Raw genomic sequence first — 17,597 nt, forward strand, 5'->3', positions numbered from 1 at the left:
ATTAAGCACAAGAATATTCAGTGGTGCTTGCCTGGTTTTGAACCCGCAATCATCTGTTAAGATGCACGCCTTCTAACTACTCGGCTCGGCTCAAAATAAAAGTTGCATAATTTACATTTAATTTCTCTCCCGTTCTATCATTACTAATTTGAAATAAAAAAGACACTTTGTTCTTAACAAATAACCTCTTAAATACGAATTACGAGCAAGATTTATATATCGTCCTGTAATAATAACGTGGAACAATATATCATATAAGTGCCATTGTGATCGATGTGAGTCTGAACTGTTTATCGAAATCGAATAAATTAATCTCAGTGAAACACTCGTAAATAAATCAGACTTTGCGTGTCGCGCTGATATCCTTACAGTGATAAATTCTGCTAGAATTTATTGCCCTGTGAAAAAATCTTCCTGTATATTACAAAGTCAATTCTTGAGTACATTTTAATAGTCTTCTTAAAAAACCACTAACTATCGAAATATTCTTAAAAATGAATGTATTTGTATGTAAACTCTGTGATGTGATATTCGTCGTTAATATGTAACCCCCTGTGTTATTTGATCTGAAGAAAAAAACCAACGCAAGTTGAATAATGATGAAAAGTAATTACTAATTTTGTTTCTTTAATAGAATATCATATGAGATCTAATTGTTCGAGTACAAAACATAAATGTTTAATACAATAAAAATGTGTCATATTATATAAATAAAAATAATAAAATATTTACTCGGATTAACTTTTACTTGGTGGCAGGGCTTTGTGCTAGCCCGTCTGGATAAATAACAGTACTCAGTTTTGTTGTGTTCCGGTTTGAAGGGTGAGTGAGCCAGTGTAACTACAGGCACAAGGGACATAACATCTTAGTTTCCATTGACGATGTAAAGAACAGTTGATATTTCTTACAGCGTCATTGTCTATGGTTGATGGTGACCACTTACCATCAGGTAGAACATATGCTCGTCCGCCAACCTATTCCATAAAAAAAAAATTAACAAAAGCAAAGTTATGTATATTTTTATTTATTATTATTTACTAATAAACATAAACTATACTAAATCAAATAAACCTATCGATCAAGTCAATGTTTTTGCTCTTGATGTCACATCTGTGTGATAAACCTTTAGGTTCTAAAGTGTCACGGCGGAATGTATCTTTAAGTGATCGATGGCGATAAGCAAAACCAACGCTATCGCAATAGTTGAGTGGGTGCCCGAAAGGATCCACCCGGCTTCCACGGGGACACCAGAGAGGATCGCATTCCTTTAAACCTAAACAAAGGCATAGGGAAACATGTATTGTTCAACTCAAGATTCAATTTAAAGAATTCTTTATTTAAAATGCACCGATATATAAAAAATAATGTATCTATAGGTTAATTTTTTATTTGTTAGGTACAAAAAGTTGTTGTGATGTTGCACGTTGAAATATTGCTACGTGCACAATATAATCATTTTGATTTTGATCAATAAATACAATTTAAATTAATTAGAGTCGAGATGGCCCAGTGGTTAGAACGCGTGCATCTTAACCGATGATTGCGGGTTCAAACCCAGGCCGCCACCGCTGATTCATGTGCTTAATTAGTCTTAATAATTCATCTCGTGCTCAGCGGTGAAGGAAAACATCGTGAGGAAACCTGCATGTGACAAATTTCATAGAAATTCTGCCACATGTGCATTCCACCAACTCGCATTGGAACAGCGTGGTGGAATATGTTCCAAACCTTCTCCTCAAAGGGAGAGGAGGCCTTTAGCCCAGCAGTGGGAATTTACAGGCTGTTGTTGTTGTTGTTTGTTGTTGTAAATTAATTAACAGTCGTATTAACATTTTATTAATGAACTTTTTTTCACGAAACGTGAATTTCCACGGTAAATCATAATAATATGATCAATCAAAAGTCAAAAGAGGATAAATTATAGGAATACAAGAATATATTATAATACACAACGCTAGTTAGTGTTCACAAATTTTGAATAAAAACACAAACTCACATATTTTACTGCACTCTCAACACTACCATAAAGATTTTATTTTTTAAATACATTTTTATTATATATATTATTTACACAAGAAAACATCATTTGAAAATATATAATACAACATTTTATGAAAAATATTATTTATAATCTGTGCAAAATGATCAAAACATACTTATAATGCTCTATACAATTTCTGTACCAAAATGAAAAATATCTTAACTATATAAATAGCATCTTCAATTCGTTGAGTGAGTGAGTTGAGTGAAACCAGTATGCACCTAGTCCTACTATCGATAAAAAGCGTAGTTTTTATAACGATACTGAAAAATCTCCAAGCATTTTAAAACACTATTCAAGGAATATTAAACTGAACGATAACAAAAATATACGATATGGTTCGGCTTACGACCACTTCAGTTCTTTTTGAAAACTTCAGCAATTTTAAATCGCATAAGTTGCTTTAGTTCTGAATACACTTCACTAGTTATAAATATCGATAAGTACTTAACGATAAAGTTTGGAAACATTTTTATTTAAAATAGGTTGATTGGAATATAGGTCACGGTTTGGTTGGAAACATGACACATTAAGAAATAATAACTAGACATTATCAACGCACCGCATTTTTGGTAACTACTGTTCTTGTACTTCTTGAATATTTTGTAAAACCCGAGAATAAGAGAGCCGAGATGACACAGTGGCTAAAGCGCGTAAGTCTTAACCGATGATTGCAGGTTTAAGTCCAGGCAACCACCACTGATCTTTCATGTGCTTAATATATGTTAATAATTCATCTCGAGCTCTACGGTGAAGGAAAACATCGTTGAGAAACGTCTAATTTAAACAAAATTCCAACAACATTTCAATAAAAAGGCCTTAGCCCAGCAGTGGGAAATTCACAAACTGGATGGGTATAATTATCATGATACATACACACACACCAGAAGCGTAGCGTGCCTTAGCGGGGCCCCGTATAAAAATTTGGTTGGGGGTCCTTAGTGAGAAATCTTTACCCTTCCGGTAAAGATTTCTATTTCTATTTTTTTTTTTTCAAAATTTGTCAAAAATGCATCTTTTAATTTTTTTTAAAAGTATCAGTTGAATCAACTTTTGTCTTCTGATCCAAATTTTAAAATGCGGGACGGAAAACGATTTTTTTTAATTGCTTTTTTGCTTAAAAATACCTTAAAAACAAAAAACTAAAAAAACATCCATTGAAAATAAAATACTAACACTTTTGATTAATAGAAATTAAATATTTAAATAAAATTTAGAAACATAAACAGTTCAATAGCTAAGTTAAAAGTAAGACATTTTGTAAAATAGCCTAAATAAAGTGTTAACAAGCGAATTCGAGAAATTCTTTGTAACAAAGCACAGCACACACAGCATATTCTACAGTGAATAAATAATACAGGATTCTATCTTTACTATTATCCTCACGAAGAAGTCCCTGAATGGCGAGTTATATATACGATAAACGCGACTTTTCTTGACTTAGCAAAAAAAATTCGGGGGGGGGTTTGAACCCCCAAAAACCTCTGCCGACAGCCATGGGTGTACTGACGTCTGCATAGCAGTGAATGTTCCCATTTATTTATAGCTGATGATGACTTTAGTTTTTCTAAAGTTTCTGCTTCTATGGACAATGAGTCCAATGAGATGTTTGCTTCCCCCGGAACCGTTCTTAAAAGCAGAGCTCTCATTTGATGTCGCTCGTCGCCCGTCGCTCGCGCACAGTGTGCAGAGGCAGTGTGCAGATTACGTGGGAATAAGAGAAATTGTTTTTTTTTTTTTACTTTTGTCATTTGTGAAATAAAAAAAAAGTTGGGAAGATTTTATTAATTTTTGCTTACACTAGTTGGGGGCCCTGAGGCCCGGGGGCCCCGTATAATTGATACGGCAGATACGGCGGTAGCTACGCCCCTGACACACACTAATATAACACACACACAAATATAATTATAATGATATATACACACGCACTAACATAACACACATACACATACACAAATATAATTATCATGATACACATACACACACTAAAACAATACAGTCATCATCGAAATCACACTCAGCATCGAAACTGGATTCTGTGTTAAGTTGTAAGGTCGATTTTTGTTCGTAAAAAATATATATATATTGCCTGTTTAACTTTGCAATTTGCGATCACGATTTTGGTTATCTAATGTCATTGGCGCATTCGATCAAACTCACTAACTACCATTAATTAATCATTTGTAAAAAATCGAAGGCGATGTGTCAATGTCCGAACTGAGAACGAGTCTCTAATTGAGATTAAATAAGTTCCTTGTCGGCACAAGTAACATCCATTAAACTAAGAATTTAATTGATATTACATAAATCAACTGGCACGTGACATTGGCGAAAAAGTTTCGGCATAAATAAAAGTAATAAATAAAATTTTAACAAAAAGAAAAACCGACTTCAAACAAAACACTATTTTAAAACAAATAAAAATGCACTAAAAAATAATAAAAATAATTGCATATTTTACATATTTTTTAGAGTCCTCCTAGGTAAAATGAAATGAAAAATATTAGACTACTTAAAAGTCGATTTACGATTATATAATGTAGTTATAATTATTGGTATATTTGGAGCCGGTGTCAGCTACGGTGCCCTTGCCCCAACAATCAAAAGAAAGAAGCGATACGAGCCCCTTGATTGATCCAGTATATTATTGTGTAAAAGGTAATTTGTAAAAAACATATTTGTTAAAGTATTCTCGTATTGTTTTTTGATAGATATACTGTAGGGTTTTATTGGCTGACACCGACTCCAAATATAACAATAATTATAACTACATTATATAATCGTAAATCGACTTTTAAGTAGTCTAATATTTTTCATTTCATTTTACCTAGGAGGACTCTAAAAAATATGTAAAATATGCAATTATTTTTATTATTTTTAGTGCATTTTTATTTGTTTTAAAATAGTGTTTTGTTTGAAGTCGGTTTTTCTTTTTGTTAAAATTTTATTTATTTTTTTATTTTAAGTGAAACTCATGTTGACTAACTATTTTTTGTTAGTATGGATAGATTAAGCGTTTCGTTTATATGAGTCAGAAACTACTTCGAGGACAATTTCAAAGGAAACTTGCGAATAAAGCAAAAATAGACTTTCGAAAATGCGGATTTAATACGTCATGCGGCGTAAACTACATGGCTCCCTCGAAAGAGCTGTAATCGACCTCAGCAAAAAACTTTGAAAAAGACCAACTATATTTCGTACATCATATGACATCACATCACATACACAAAAATTGATTAAAGATAGTAAGAAATTCTGCCCCATATCGCACCCTAACTGTGAGCCGTATTGGAGTTCCATCACTACATAGTATAAAACAAAGTCGCTTTCTCTGTCCCTATATCTTTAAAACTACGCAACGGATTTTGATGCGGTTTTTTTTAATAGATAGTGTAATTCAAGGGGAAGGTTTGTGTATATAATAAATGAACAATATAGTAAAGAAACACTGACAATTTTAGAAGTTTGCAATGTGATGTCGTAAATAAACAAATTCTTTAGTATATTTAGTATCAGTATTGCACCCGTGAGAAGTCGGGGCGGGTCGCTAGTTGATTATAATATTCGATTATGACAATTACATGAACATAACCACGTTCCGGAAGGTGATTCAAATATCCAAGTAACCCATAAATAAAAGATTCGACCGAGTATTGCTAACGTGCTCCTCAGAATTGTTCCGTTCCCTCCCGTTCCCTTAATTTGTCATGGATCCTGTGCTCAGAACCTTACCAAACTTTCACCAAACTACCCTTAAAATATATATTTTATAATAAAAAAAGAATCATCAAAATTGGTTAACGTGATTTTGAGTTATTCACCTATTTGTCGCGCATATACATAATGCAAATTTAAGACTTATGTCGTTTTCATACGGATACCATAATCGGAAAAAAATTAAAAAAAAATGGGACCCCACGGGAAGCACTACCTTTCAAACAAAAAAAAATTATCAAAATCGGTCCACCCAGTAAAAAGTTATGAGGTAACAAACATAAAAAAAAAAAAAAAAAAAAAAATATACAGACGAATTGATAACCTCCTCCTTTTTGAAGTCGGTTGAAAATTAACAAATTAAGTAAATAAATGAAGCCATTTTGGATATTTGCCATATATTTAACAACATTCTAATTGTAAATATTGTAACAAGCGGTGTTTTTTTATGGTGTAGGTTGGCGGACGAGCATATGGGTCACCTGATGGTAAGTGGTCACCATCACCCATATACATTGACGCTGTAAGAAATATTACCTATTCTTTACATCGTCACTGTGCCACCAACCTTGGGAATTAAGATGTTATGTCCCCTGTGCCTGTAGTTACACTGACTCACTCACCCTTCAAACCGGAACACAACAATACTGAGTACTGTTATTTGTCGGAAGAATAACTGATGAGTGGGTGGTACCTACCCAGACGGGCTAGCACAAAACCATAACACCAAGTAAATCCAAGTGATTTATTTTTAAGATTTTTAATACACCAAGTGTATCAATTAATTCTCCACCTCATTAATCAATCAATTATTTTGTTGCTTTTCATTAATTCAACGAGACATAAGTAGAGAAATATATTGAGTGTGTTGTGTGACTTTAAGCACCTAAAATATACTTACATATATTGTTGAATATGGATCAATCCATACCTAAATGTTCTGAACATCATATTTATCTAAGTTTCCTTATGTTAGAAAACAAATCTATAAAATGTTGTCCAATATTAATGATCCAATTGTATGTCCTAAATATAATGAGGTGCTTGGCTCACAAAGAATTAGGTACCCATCATTTACCAAAATCTTGTATTTACCATGCAATTTCGTTTGTAGTTTTCTATTTCTGTTACATTTATTTAACTGGTTTGAATGTTATTTGAATTTGACAATACATAGTTCGAAAGTATATAGTTACATAGCAAGTATTTTATATATGTCAGTCATAAAATGAAATATTGCAATAATATGACCCAAAGTTACATTATTATCAAGGGATTATTTTTAGGTACTTTTAATCATAGACTTGACAAAAATGTGATCGATGTTATGATATGATTATCAGACCACCAAAACCAAAATTCACAAACGAATAAATCAGAAAAGCTTTTTTTTTGATAAGCCTGTGCAAACCACAAAAGGGTAATTTAAGATTCTTTTGAATTCAATTTATTAAAGTTATTCAATGTTTAAAAAAGATTAAATGACAGTACTTAATATTATTGTATTGATTTTTTGGTAGGATATATATAAAAAATAAATTATAGTTAAATGACAGGCCCTGTAATTAAAATGTTGTAGAAATTTTCTTAATCAATGGTAGCTTTATATTTAGCTATACACTGTAACATGACTATTGAAACGCGATTTAATGAGCCCTGAATAAGGAATATTTTGATTTTGGTTGATTCGAAACATTACCCATTTCACATGGACGACACCTACCAAGACTGGCTTGCACAAAGCAAGTAAAGTAATAGGAGTTATTAATAAAATTAATCAATAGATCTAGATGTCATACTTTATGATTCTCTCTTAATCTAAATTATCATAGTTCATAAGCCATCGCCAAATATTTTCGTAGATCACCAAAAATAGTAATATTCTAATTTCAAAAAAATCGTGTAATAATTAATTAAAACACAAAGAACGTTATTTAAAAAATGGGGTGAAAGAATATGATTTATAGTTAGACCAATCACTAAGTAATTAGTGAGGGTTAAGGTAGATACGTAAAACGCCACACGGCGAAATGGTGCTCTTATCTGATGTTAGGGAAATCACCTGTATTTTAAAAAGTAGGCTAACATTGAATTAGGCAGTTTCACCCAAATTTAGTTCGGGGTTTTACGTCATGACTTGTAAAAGGAAAAGATAAGAAAATCTTTTGTTTACTAAGTAAATTCATTAACATATAATTAAAAACTTGTTGCTAATTCTTCTAAAAAATTCTAGTCCTTTGTAAATACCTGCCTTATATTAATTAAGAGACATAATTTATTTTAAAATACCTTACCATCTGGCACGTAGACGTTGAGGTACAGGCAGTCTTCAGAATACTCCTTCTTCCGAGGTTCCTCCATTTGAGATTCCAATAATTTTGTAAATAGTTCGTCATGTTTATTCAATGGGTGTTGTACGTCCTCTGTCTTTGGGTCGCTTTGCATGCAATCATGTGCATAAACGGTCGCGTTTCTCACACCTTCCCATTGAGGAAGATCTGTATATTCAGGCGGAGTGAATCGTCTAAAATCAATCGGAGGCTGAGCGTAAGGTAGCCCAAGGTACGCCGCTATCCTCTTTGTTCTAAACCTCGTTATGTACATCCCCGCTATCGTCCCTTGATTTGCCAATGTGATTTGCTTCGGCTCCTTTGCTGATAAAACCGTATTCAATAACACGGATATCATCAATATAAAAATCATCTCCATATTTTTTGGAAAATTTCAGTCAGGTATCGAAAATATCAAATGACAGTTCCATTAATAAATGTCATTTCATTGTTCCAAATTTAAAATTTATTCGAAACCCATCATAATATTCATATTAAATATTGTTCAATTATTGCACTGATGTTCGAGGCGGTAGTTCACTTTCGAAGGTGGTGCGTTACTGTTTCTCGTGCAGACTTCGGCTCGTAAACAGTAGGGCCGTTCGTCGTTATAGCGACCAAGGAATTGGTTGTTAGTTTTAAGAAGTATTAGAAGTGACCGAGTTATTTTGTGGACACAGAAATAATTACAACTTCAATATTTACTTCCAAAGAAAGGATAGTGACAACGAGTTCAAATTTGAAATGAACTGAATCGGTTTTTCAGATACAAGAAAATCATAGTTAATTTTATTTGGCGATTGTGTCGTATCAACATATTTGTATTTAGATAAATTTGCATTCACATTAGCAATACATTGGTCGTGATGTTGTTTTAAAACAAAATCAAGTTTTGCCATTTCTATTTATATTAATTCTACAATAGTTGGCAGTAAGCTTACGACGCGAACAAATCGCGTGACTGAAAACTGAGCATTGGAGTCATTGCATTCCGACTCCGGACTTTTTGTTACTTTCCATCTTCCCCTATATGGGTCAATGCGACTGAATTATTGATCTTTTGATATTTACTGTAAGTATTTGAGAGTCATATTCTTTAGAAAACTATGGCCACCTATAATGACAAGAGTCTTTCTGAAATTATCTTGATTTGATTGAATATTATTTTTTCGATGAAATCATTTACAAATTTTATTCTTATATATTTATGTCATTACATAGTATTTATGTTATATAATAAGAATGTGATATAATTGAAAGTCAAATATAAAGTGTATGTAGCAATCCGCTTGGAAATTAATGGTAAAGTAGTTTCTAGATGAGTCATACTTTATTTTTTCTGTATTTTTTCGACCTTCAGTTTGTTCTAGTAAAATCATAATCACATATACTTACTTGAAAAAAAAATCGCAATAATTCAAACAACGTATTTTTATAAAATCCCCTAATATAGGGCTATTATCTGCAACATGCGATAATATTATGGAAGACCGAAAATACTTTTATGATTCGAATATACTTTTAATAGCTCAAGGAATAGTGTTCAAAATCGCATAAACGGTGTAGGCAAATTCATGATCGAGGTATTTAGTACTATCGTCATTTGCATGAAGTGTTCAAAGCGTTGGAAGTGTGATTTTCTACGTTTCTCATTTACATATGTATCGTAGTAATCTATGTATTTGATCTACACCGTAAATAAAAACCATATGTATATAAGAATATTAATGAGTTATAATTAAACGACGTCACAGTTATTCAAAGTTATGAAAATGAGGAGAAGCAATAAATAACAATAGTAGTTTCTTTTATCTTGGACATAACATCTAATATAAGTGTTTTCTGTGTGATATTTAAAGTTGTATCGAAGAAACGTAATAAGATAGTTAAACTAGGTATAGCTGTAGCTCTTGATACCTGCTAATGAAACTCGCGTGCATGTATGGCTAGTAATAATCAATGCGTTATGCCTCCTGGTTTCTCTTTAACCAATTTAAGAAAACCTTACCGAAACTTTTGACCTAGATTTCTAACAGATATTACCTAATATATTGATGATTGTACAAGCTGAAACGATTCAGTGATTACTTTAAATATTAGACAACATCACATACATTACTCTGGTCCCAATGTAAGTAGCTTAAGGAATTGTGTTATGGAGAATCAGAAGTACCAATGGTACAAAACACCCATATCCAAGTCAATGTAGAAAAGTAATGAACATTTTCTACATCGACTCGGCCGGGTGATTAGAGAAGATCATGGCTTTCAGTTAAATCCAAGCAATACTGAATTTTCAAATGCTTAGATTTGTGCTTATATAAATAAAATTTTAACAAAAAGAAAAACCGACTTCAAACAAAACACTATTTTAAAACAAATGAATATGCACGAAAAAGTAATAAAAATAATTGCGTATTCAACATATTTTTTAGAGTCTTCCTAAGTTAAATGAAATGAAAAATATTAGAATACTTAAAAGTCGATTAACGATTATATCATGTAGTTATAGTTATTGGTATATTTGGAGCCGGTGTCAGCCACGGTGCCCTTGCCCCAACAATCAAAAGAAAGAAGCGATACGAGCCCCTTGATTGATCCAGTATATTATTGTGTAAAAGGTAATTTGTAAAAAACATATTTGTTAAAGTATTCTCGTATTGTTTTTTGATAGATATACTGTAGGGTTTTATTGGCTGACACCGACTCCAAATATAACAATAATTATAACTACATGATATAATCGTTAATCGACTTTTAAGTAGTCTAATATTTTTCATTTCATTTAACTTAGGAAGACTCTAAAAAATATGTTGAATACGCAATTATTTTTATTACTTTTTCGTGCATATTCATTTGATTTAAAATAGTGTTTTGTTTGAAGTCGGTTTTTCTTTTTGTTAAAATTTTATTTATTTTTTGATTTTAAGTGAAGCTGATGTTGACTAACTATTTTTTTTTAATATGGATAGATTAAACGTTCCGTTTATATGAGTCAGAAACTACTTCGAGGACAATTTCAAAGGAAACTTGCGAATAAAGCAAAAATAGACTTTCGAAAATGCGGATTTAATACGTCACGCGGCGTAAACTACAAGGATCCCTCGAAAGAGCTGTAATCGAACTCAGCAAAAAAACTTTGAAAAAGACCAACTATATTTCGTACATCATATGACATCACATCACATACAAAAAAATTGATTAAAGATAGTTAGAAATTCTGCCCCATATCGCACCCTAACTGCGAGCCGTATAGGAGTTCCATCACTACATAGTATAAAACAAAGTCGCTTTCTCTGTCCCTATATCTTTAAATCTACGCAACGGATTTTGATGCGGTTTTTTTTAAAAGATAGTGTGATTCAAGGGGAATGTTTGTGTATATAAAACATGAACAATATAGTAAAGAAACACTGATAATTTTAGAAGTTTGCGATGTGATGTCGTATATAAACAAATTCTGTAGTATATTTAGTATCATTATTGCACCCGTGCGAAGCCGGGGTGGGTAGCTAGTTGATTATAATATTCGACTATGATAATTACATAAACATAACCACATTACGGAAGGTGACTCAAATATCCAAATAACCTATAAATAAAAGATTCGACCGAGTATCGCTAACGTGCTCCTCAGAATTGTTCCGTTCCCTTCCGTTCCGTTACTTTGTCATGGATCCTGTGCTCAGAACCTTACCAAATTTTCACCAAATTACCCTTGAAGTATATATTTTATAATAAAAAAAGAATTATCAAAATTGGTTAACGTGATTTTCAGTTATTCACCTATTTGTCGCGCATATACATAATGCAAATTTAAGACTTATGTCGTTTTCACATGGATACCATCATCGGAAAAAAAAATAAAAAAAATGGGACCCCACGGGAAGCACTACCTTTCAAACAAAAAAAAAATTATCAAAATCGGTCCACCCAGTGAAAAGTTATGAGGTAACAAACATAAAAAAAAAAAAAAAAAAAAAAAAATACAGACGAATTGATAACCTTCTCCTTTTGGAAGTCGGTTGAAAACATCTCAGGCTGGACGATGGAGGAATAGATTGTAAGGAAACATTCATGTTTGAATAAATACATATGTATCGATCTTGTTCTATGTAATGGGGTTGGGTAGTTGATATGGAAAAGAGGTCTTAAGATCAGGAGGGAAAAATTTAAAGGCTATATATTACTCAATTTTGACTTTTAGCCTTAACTAGTGGCTCACCCCGGTTTTCCATGGATGTAAGGCGGATACTAAATTAAATAATTGTTATTGTAGGTCATCCCGGAGAAATAGGCATATATATACTTTTTTGAAGACCTTTTTAAGACGTACAAAACTGTAGCACATTATTTTTATATATCTCGAAGGGTTTAAAAAACTCTGTTTATGTACGACATCACTAGTCATCTCTATAATTATAAGTGTTTCTCTACTATATTGCGTAAGTATTAAAAATATAAACCTTCCTTTTTAATAAATCAATTAAAAAACCGCATTAAAATCCGTTGTGTAATTTTAAAAATCTTAGCATACAAAAGGACAGTCAGCGGTAAGTGAATTTGTTTTATACTATGTAATGATGATGATAATGATAATGATGATTTGTGATAAAATCCAATCAAACTTATTAGAATGAAATAGTTATTTATTTTTTATAAGATTTGTAGAACTACTTTTAATAGGTGACGAATTTAAAGTTGGCGTGATTAAACCAGCTTTCTGCGAACAGCTAACATCGGTTAGATCATAATCTTTAGTGTTTAGAGCAAATGTATGAACTTATGTCGCCTACAATCGCGCTGGCTAAAATAAACCGTTGAACAAAGGAAATTGTAATTTTAGGTCGTCGCTTTTAATTAACAATCTTACGTGGCATATTATTAACCACCCGTCATATAAATTTAACCCTTCCGTTTACTCCCAATAAAGTTGAAATTACCAAAAAACATTTTTTGGTGGATGTGTACGTGCTAATATCAATTTTATTTTATTCCAAATTTCATCTTTCTAGAAATCTAGACACAGTAGTTTTCGATACCTTATTACCTTTATTACTTTTTTGTATTTGTAGTATTTTTTTTTTATTGTTAGTAATTTCATATTAAAATATTAATATTATAATGTTACTGTTGCCTTGCAGATTCCCTTCATTAAATTTTATTCTCGTTACTTAATACAAGTATAGGTTGCAAGTTTGTTTGACGTTGTGTACATTTACACTACTACGATCCTTGTGGCTATTGGGCAATATGTCTATGACTTCTCTAAAAAAAGGGACTCTTTTAGTTTTAATATGTTAAGTGAGTAGGTATATATGTAAATCGTAACGACAACTTCAAATGCTGCGATTAAGAAATAGATATTTTTTCAATTTGTTTAGATGACAAGTATATATGATATTTATTTGTTGACCATTAGGTCAACAAATAAATATATATATATCGAGCCTTACAGACTAGAAGCTGAAAATACTGTTTAAAAAGAGATTTATTATATAATAATCTTCATAACTACTAAAAACAACTTTAACGTAAAATTTTCTTCGAGCTAAACTTCGAGCCAAAATGTAAATCCAACTATCAGTGTCCAGCGTTCGCTCGTTTTATTTTAAGTGTTTCGATACAATTCATTGGTGCATTAGGCGGTAAGAGTAGATTATCTGCTTTGGCTAAAGATTAAGAGTTTCCATTTCTGACTTTCCTTTATCAGTGGTTCCCCCAAACAATTATGTATAACAATAATGATTTTAATCTAAATCCGTTTGCGGCATCAATCTAGGTCCGGATACAAAATTTCATTATAATTCATTATTCCCAGAGCTTACTTAGCATAGATACTGCCTCGCCTCAGCTTACAAGACAGCGTACTTTCATTATTATGCCAGCATCGAATAAATATAGATTGGGGTTCAACCATTAAGCTCTTGAGACTTAAGAAATATAGCTTAGGTAAAATTAATTAAGTACTTTACTAAGTTTGTAATTAAATATTTTGATAGCTATCGCTTTCACTTAACAAAATATGTATTTATTTATATAATTATGAATTTAAAATAAGTTAAGGATATCCAACAAACACTATTTTACTGGCAACCCTAGATGAACAGATATATCATGTAAATGATATAAAATTAAAAAAGAAACCTAATAAATAATGATAACAAGAATTTGCAATAATAATCAAACTCAAATATAATTTTGTTTGAGTAAACACAATATATCATGTTTACCAAGAAAAAAAACCTAAATCATGATGAACACTAAATAAGATTAGAAATAATATATGTAGACGTTTGATTATATTTGCGGCGTATGAACAAATATTTTAAATTAGTACTTAAATGACTTAATTAAAACTAAGCAAAAAATGTAAAACATTCGCGCAAATGTCTAAATTCGACTGTATTAATTTCATCAGCTGATACTAACTAATACTAAATAACATCCTTACAACTTAATAAGATCAGGTACTTATAGGTTTAATCTTTGCCAATTTGTAATTATCAGATAACCCCTTGTCAAAATAAATATCAAATAAATAAAGTTTAAGTATATAATAGTTCCGATAAAATCAGCCATGGTGCGGCAAAAGCAATATTCAATAACATTGTATTCTATAGCTTCCAACCACGCAATACTGCAGACATCGTACTGCCTTATCACATCACTGACACTATAATTCTCGTATACCCAATGAACACACTGATTGTGTTATACTCACAAATCATTACTAAACATTACTTCTTATGTAAATACTAGCTGAATATTCTTATGTAAATACCATCCTTTTTGTTTTGACAACCTCCATGGTCCAGTAGTGTGTACATCGGTTTACATGGGTACGCCACTCCTTGGTCCCGAGTTCGATTCGGCCGAATCGGTGTAGAAAAAGTACATTACGTATCTTGGGTCTGCGTGTTTGTGGTACCGTCCTTACTTCTGATTTTCCACAACACAAGTGCTTTAGCTACTTATATTGGGATCAGAGTAATGTATGTAATGCTGTCCAATATTTATTATTATCCCTTTGTACATATAAATTTTATACTATCGTCATTCTTCCCATTTTCCCCAAAAGATAGCTTTGAAATACCTACAAATCTTTTTCAAATTTTATTTTATTAAATAAAATTTTTATTCAAATTCACCACTACCTGACATAACCACTGGACCGATGAAGCTGTCTCATGCAATACAATATACATATAATACAATACAAAGGAAACGGTTTCTGTTTTACAAGATTTTATTTCACTACACCCCTTCGTACGTATGGTTGAATCTTTGCAAGTGAATTTTAAACCAAGTCTACTCCACCGATTGAATTGAATTATTCATTAATTCTTTTATTTTTGATAAAAATACAATTTATTATAAAAAATAGTGTTGATGAGGCAAATAATAATCTAATATCTTCTCTAGCTGAGATGGCCTAGTGGTTAAAACGCGTGCATCTTAACCGATGATTGCGGGTTCAAACCTAGGCAAGAACCGCTATATATATATGTGCTTAATTTGTGTCTATAATTCATGTCGTGCTTGGCGGTGAAGGAAAACATCGTGAGGAAACCTGCGTGTGTATAATTTCATGGAAATTCTTCCCCTACTTTTTTACTTTAGTATCTTCTCTAATTTGTCTTTAGAACCAATTCTAATAATTCATTGATGATGTCAGGGTTCAATATGAAAGTGATCATTTTGATTTCAACAATTGCTATATTCGTTTACATAGTATTTCATGCTGGACGGTGGAAGAAAAACGAATATATCATCATAATCATAATTCGTTTCAATGTATTCCGTTTACAAGAAATAACAAAAACTACATTTGGTAGATTATTACCGCTAGTCGCCTTCCTGACGCCAACGCTTAGGAATACTATAAACGATTGTATAGTTTGATAGTCTCGTTGGTGAAGTTATAAACTTGTACGGCTACAAATTTCACGTTAATATCCAGAATCTGACTGATCGATTTGTTTATCAGGGAATTCTCTCTAGTATCCCGGAGTGAGAAATCTATTAGTTTAGTGTTATGGACATTGGGCAATTGGGCATGTTAACTTGTACGAGATTGAAGTCTGATAGTTGTCACTTGTTGTTACTATTTTTAATATAGCAATATATATCTCTCTCTATCTCTCTCTTTCTTGTGCATTTATTATTCCCACCCGAAGGTAGGATCTGCCCTCGTAGTCCTTTACTTCCAACTCACTCTATTTGACTTAGCGTTTTCAGAAACATTGTAGGAACTAAGATCTCTGCCAACATCTCTCCATTTTGTTTTATGTCGCTTTATCTTTTATACATCAAAATATACAAAAAAAAAACGAAATATATTCCAATTTTTAAGAATGCAGAGCCGAAGAATATTTTAAGTAGGATGTTTGTGACGTCAACTGACCCAAAGAAAGAAGATGTTGTGATTAGGTCGTGATGAGTTTTTATTATTTTGGTCAATACCAGATCAACTCTCAGTACTCATCAGTCAAAAAATCTATGTTTTATGGATATGGTGGCAAATAGATTTACATATTTTAAGCAATTTCCTTTCACCTTTAGTATTTTCTAGATATAACTATATCTAAATTTGTTGCATTCGATAATTGAAATTACCTATTATTATCTTAGTCTCAAAATCGTACAAAAACCTAGCAATACGTTTTTGTACTTATGCTGCGTAGTAATTATATCGATTAAGTGGCGTGTCTGTTGCGACATGTTCATAACTATAATGGTGTCTAAAGGTAATACCGGTGATTTGCATAATATTAATGGCTGCATTATGCAGAACATTATGATTAATATAAATTGTTTTACTTTCTATAATCGGATGATAATTTCAATTCGAAAAAATAATCCTTGTACACTACAAGTTTTTATAGACAAATATAATCATACGTAGCATATTAGGCATATTTCATTTTTATTCATCAATTATTCATCCACTGTATTATATGACAGTAACATCTCCTCAGATGCATGTGCGTTTACGTATTGTTTATGAATACTTTCATCCTAATTTTGGTTTAGTCTCATCCAAATTTTAGAAGAAACATTTTTTTTACAATTGCTGCGTAAAATCAACTCAGTAAATGGGATATGTGATAGTTTGGGTAGACCTAATACTAACGTCAAAACATATTTAGCTTTACCGGAGGTCCTTTGAAAAACTGGAGCTACCGATATAGTTTACAAATTAGAATTCTGAAGAGGCGGTGTTTTGATACCGAAGGTCGCTTAGGATGACGAATTAATAAGTGAAGCGGATCAGTAATCACAGCTAGAGTGCTTTTCAATTTGGACATTTCATAGTCGAGTTCGACAGAGCTAGGCTCAAAGCAGTAGACAGTTGACTGCGATATATAGTCTTTTCCTCGTTTTAATGATATCACTACTTTCTCTGTCCTTATATCCTTATTTATACTATTTAAAACTATGCAACGGATTTTGGTGCAATTTTTTTAATAGGTACAGTGATTCGAGAGGAACATTTTTGTATATAATGT

At 31.9% G+C, this 17,597-nt stretch overlaps 1 protein-coding gene across 1 annotated transcript in view; it reads right to left on the reverse strand.

Annotated features, from left to right (window-relative positions):
- Positions 1-8,479, reverse strand: part of LOC124536703 (fatty acyl-CoA hydrolase precursor, medium chain) — a 36,132-nt gene extending 27,653 nt beyond the window's left edge. The window contains exon 1 of the mRNA XM_047113267.1: positions 8,050-8,479. Coding sequence (XP_046969223.1) covers positions 8,050-8,464 — 415 coding nt within the window. The 5' untranslated portion in view covers positions 8,465-8,479. The remainder of the gene's footprint in view (positions 1-8,049) is intronic.
- Between the last annotated feature and the right edge of the window lie 9,118 nt (positions 8,480-17,597).

Source organism: Vanessa cardui, chromosome 17 (genome assembly GCF_905220365.1).
Source record: "Vanessa cardui chromosome 17, ilVanCard2.1, whole genome shotgun sequence".
Taxonomy (NCBI): Eukaryota; Metazoa; Arthropoda; class Insecta; order Lepidoptera; family Nymphalidae; genus Vanessa; species Vanessa cardui.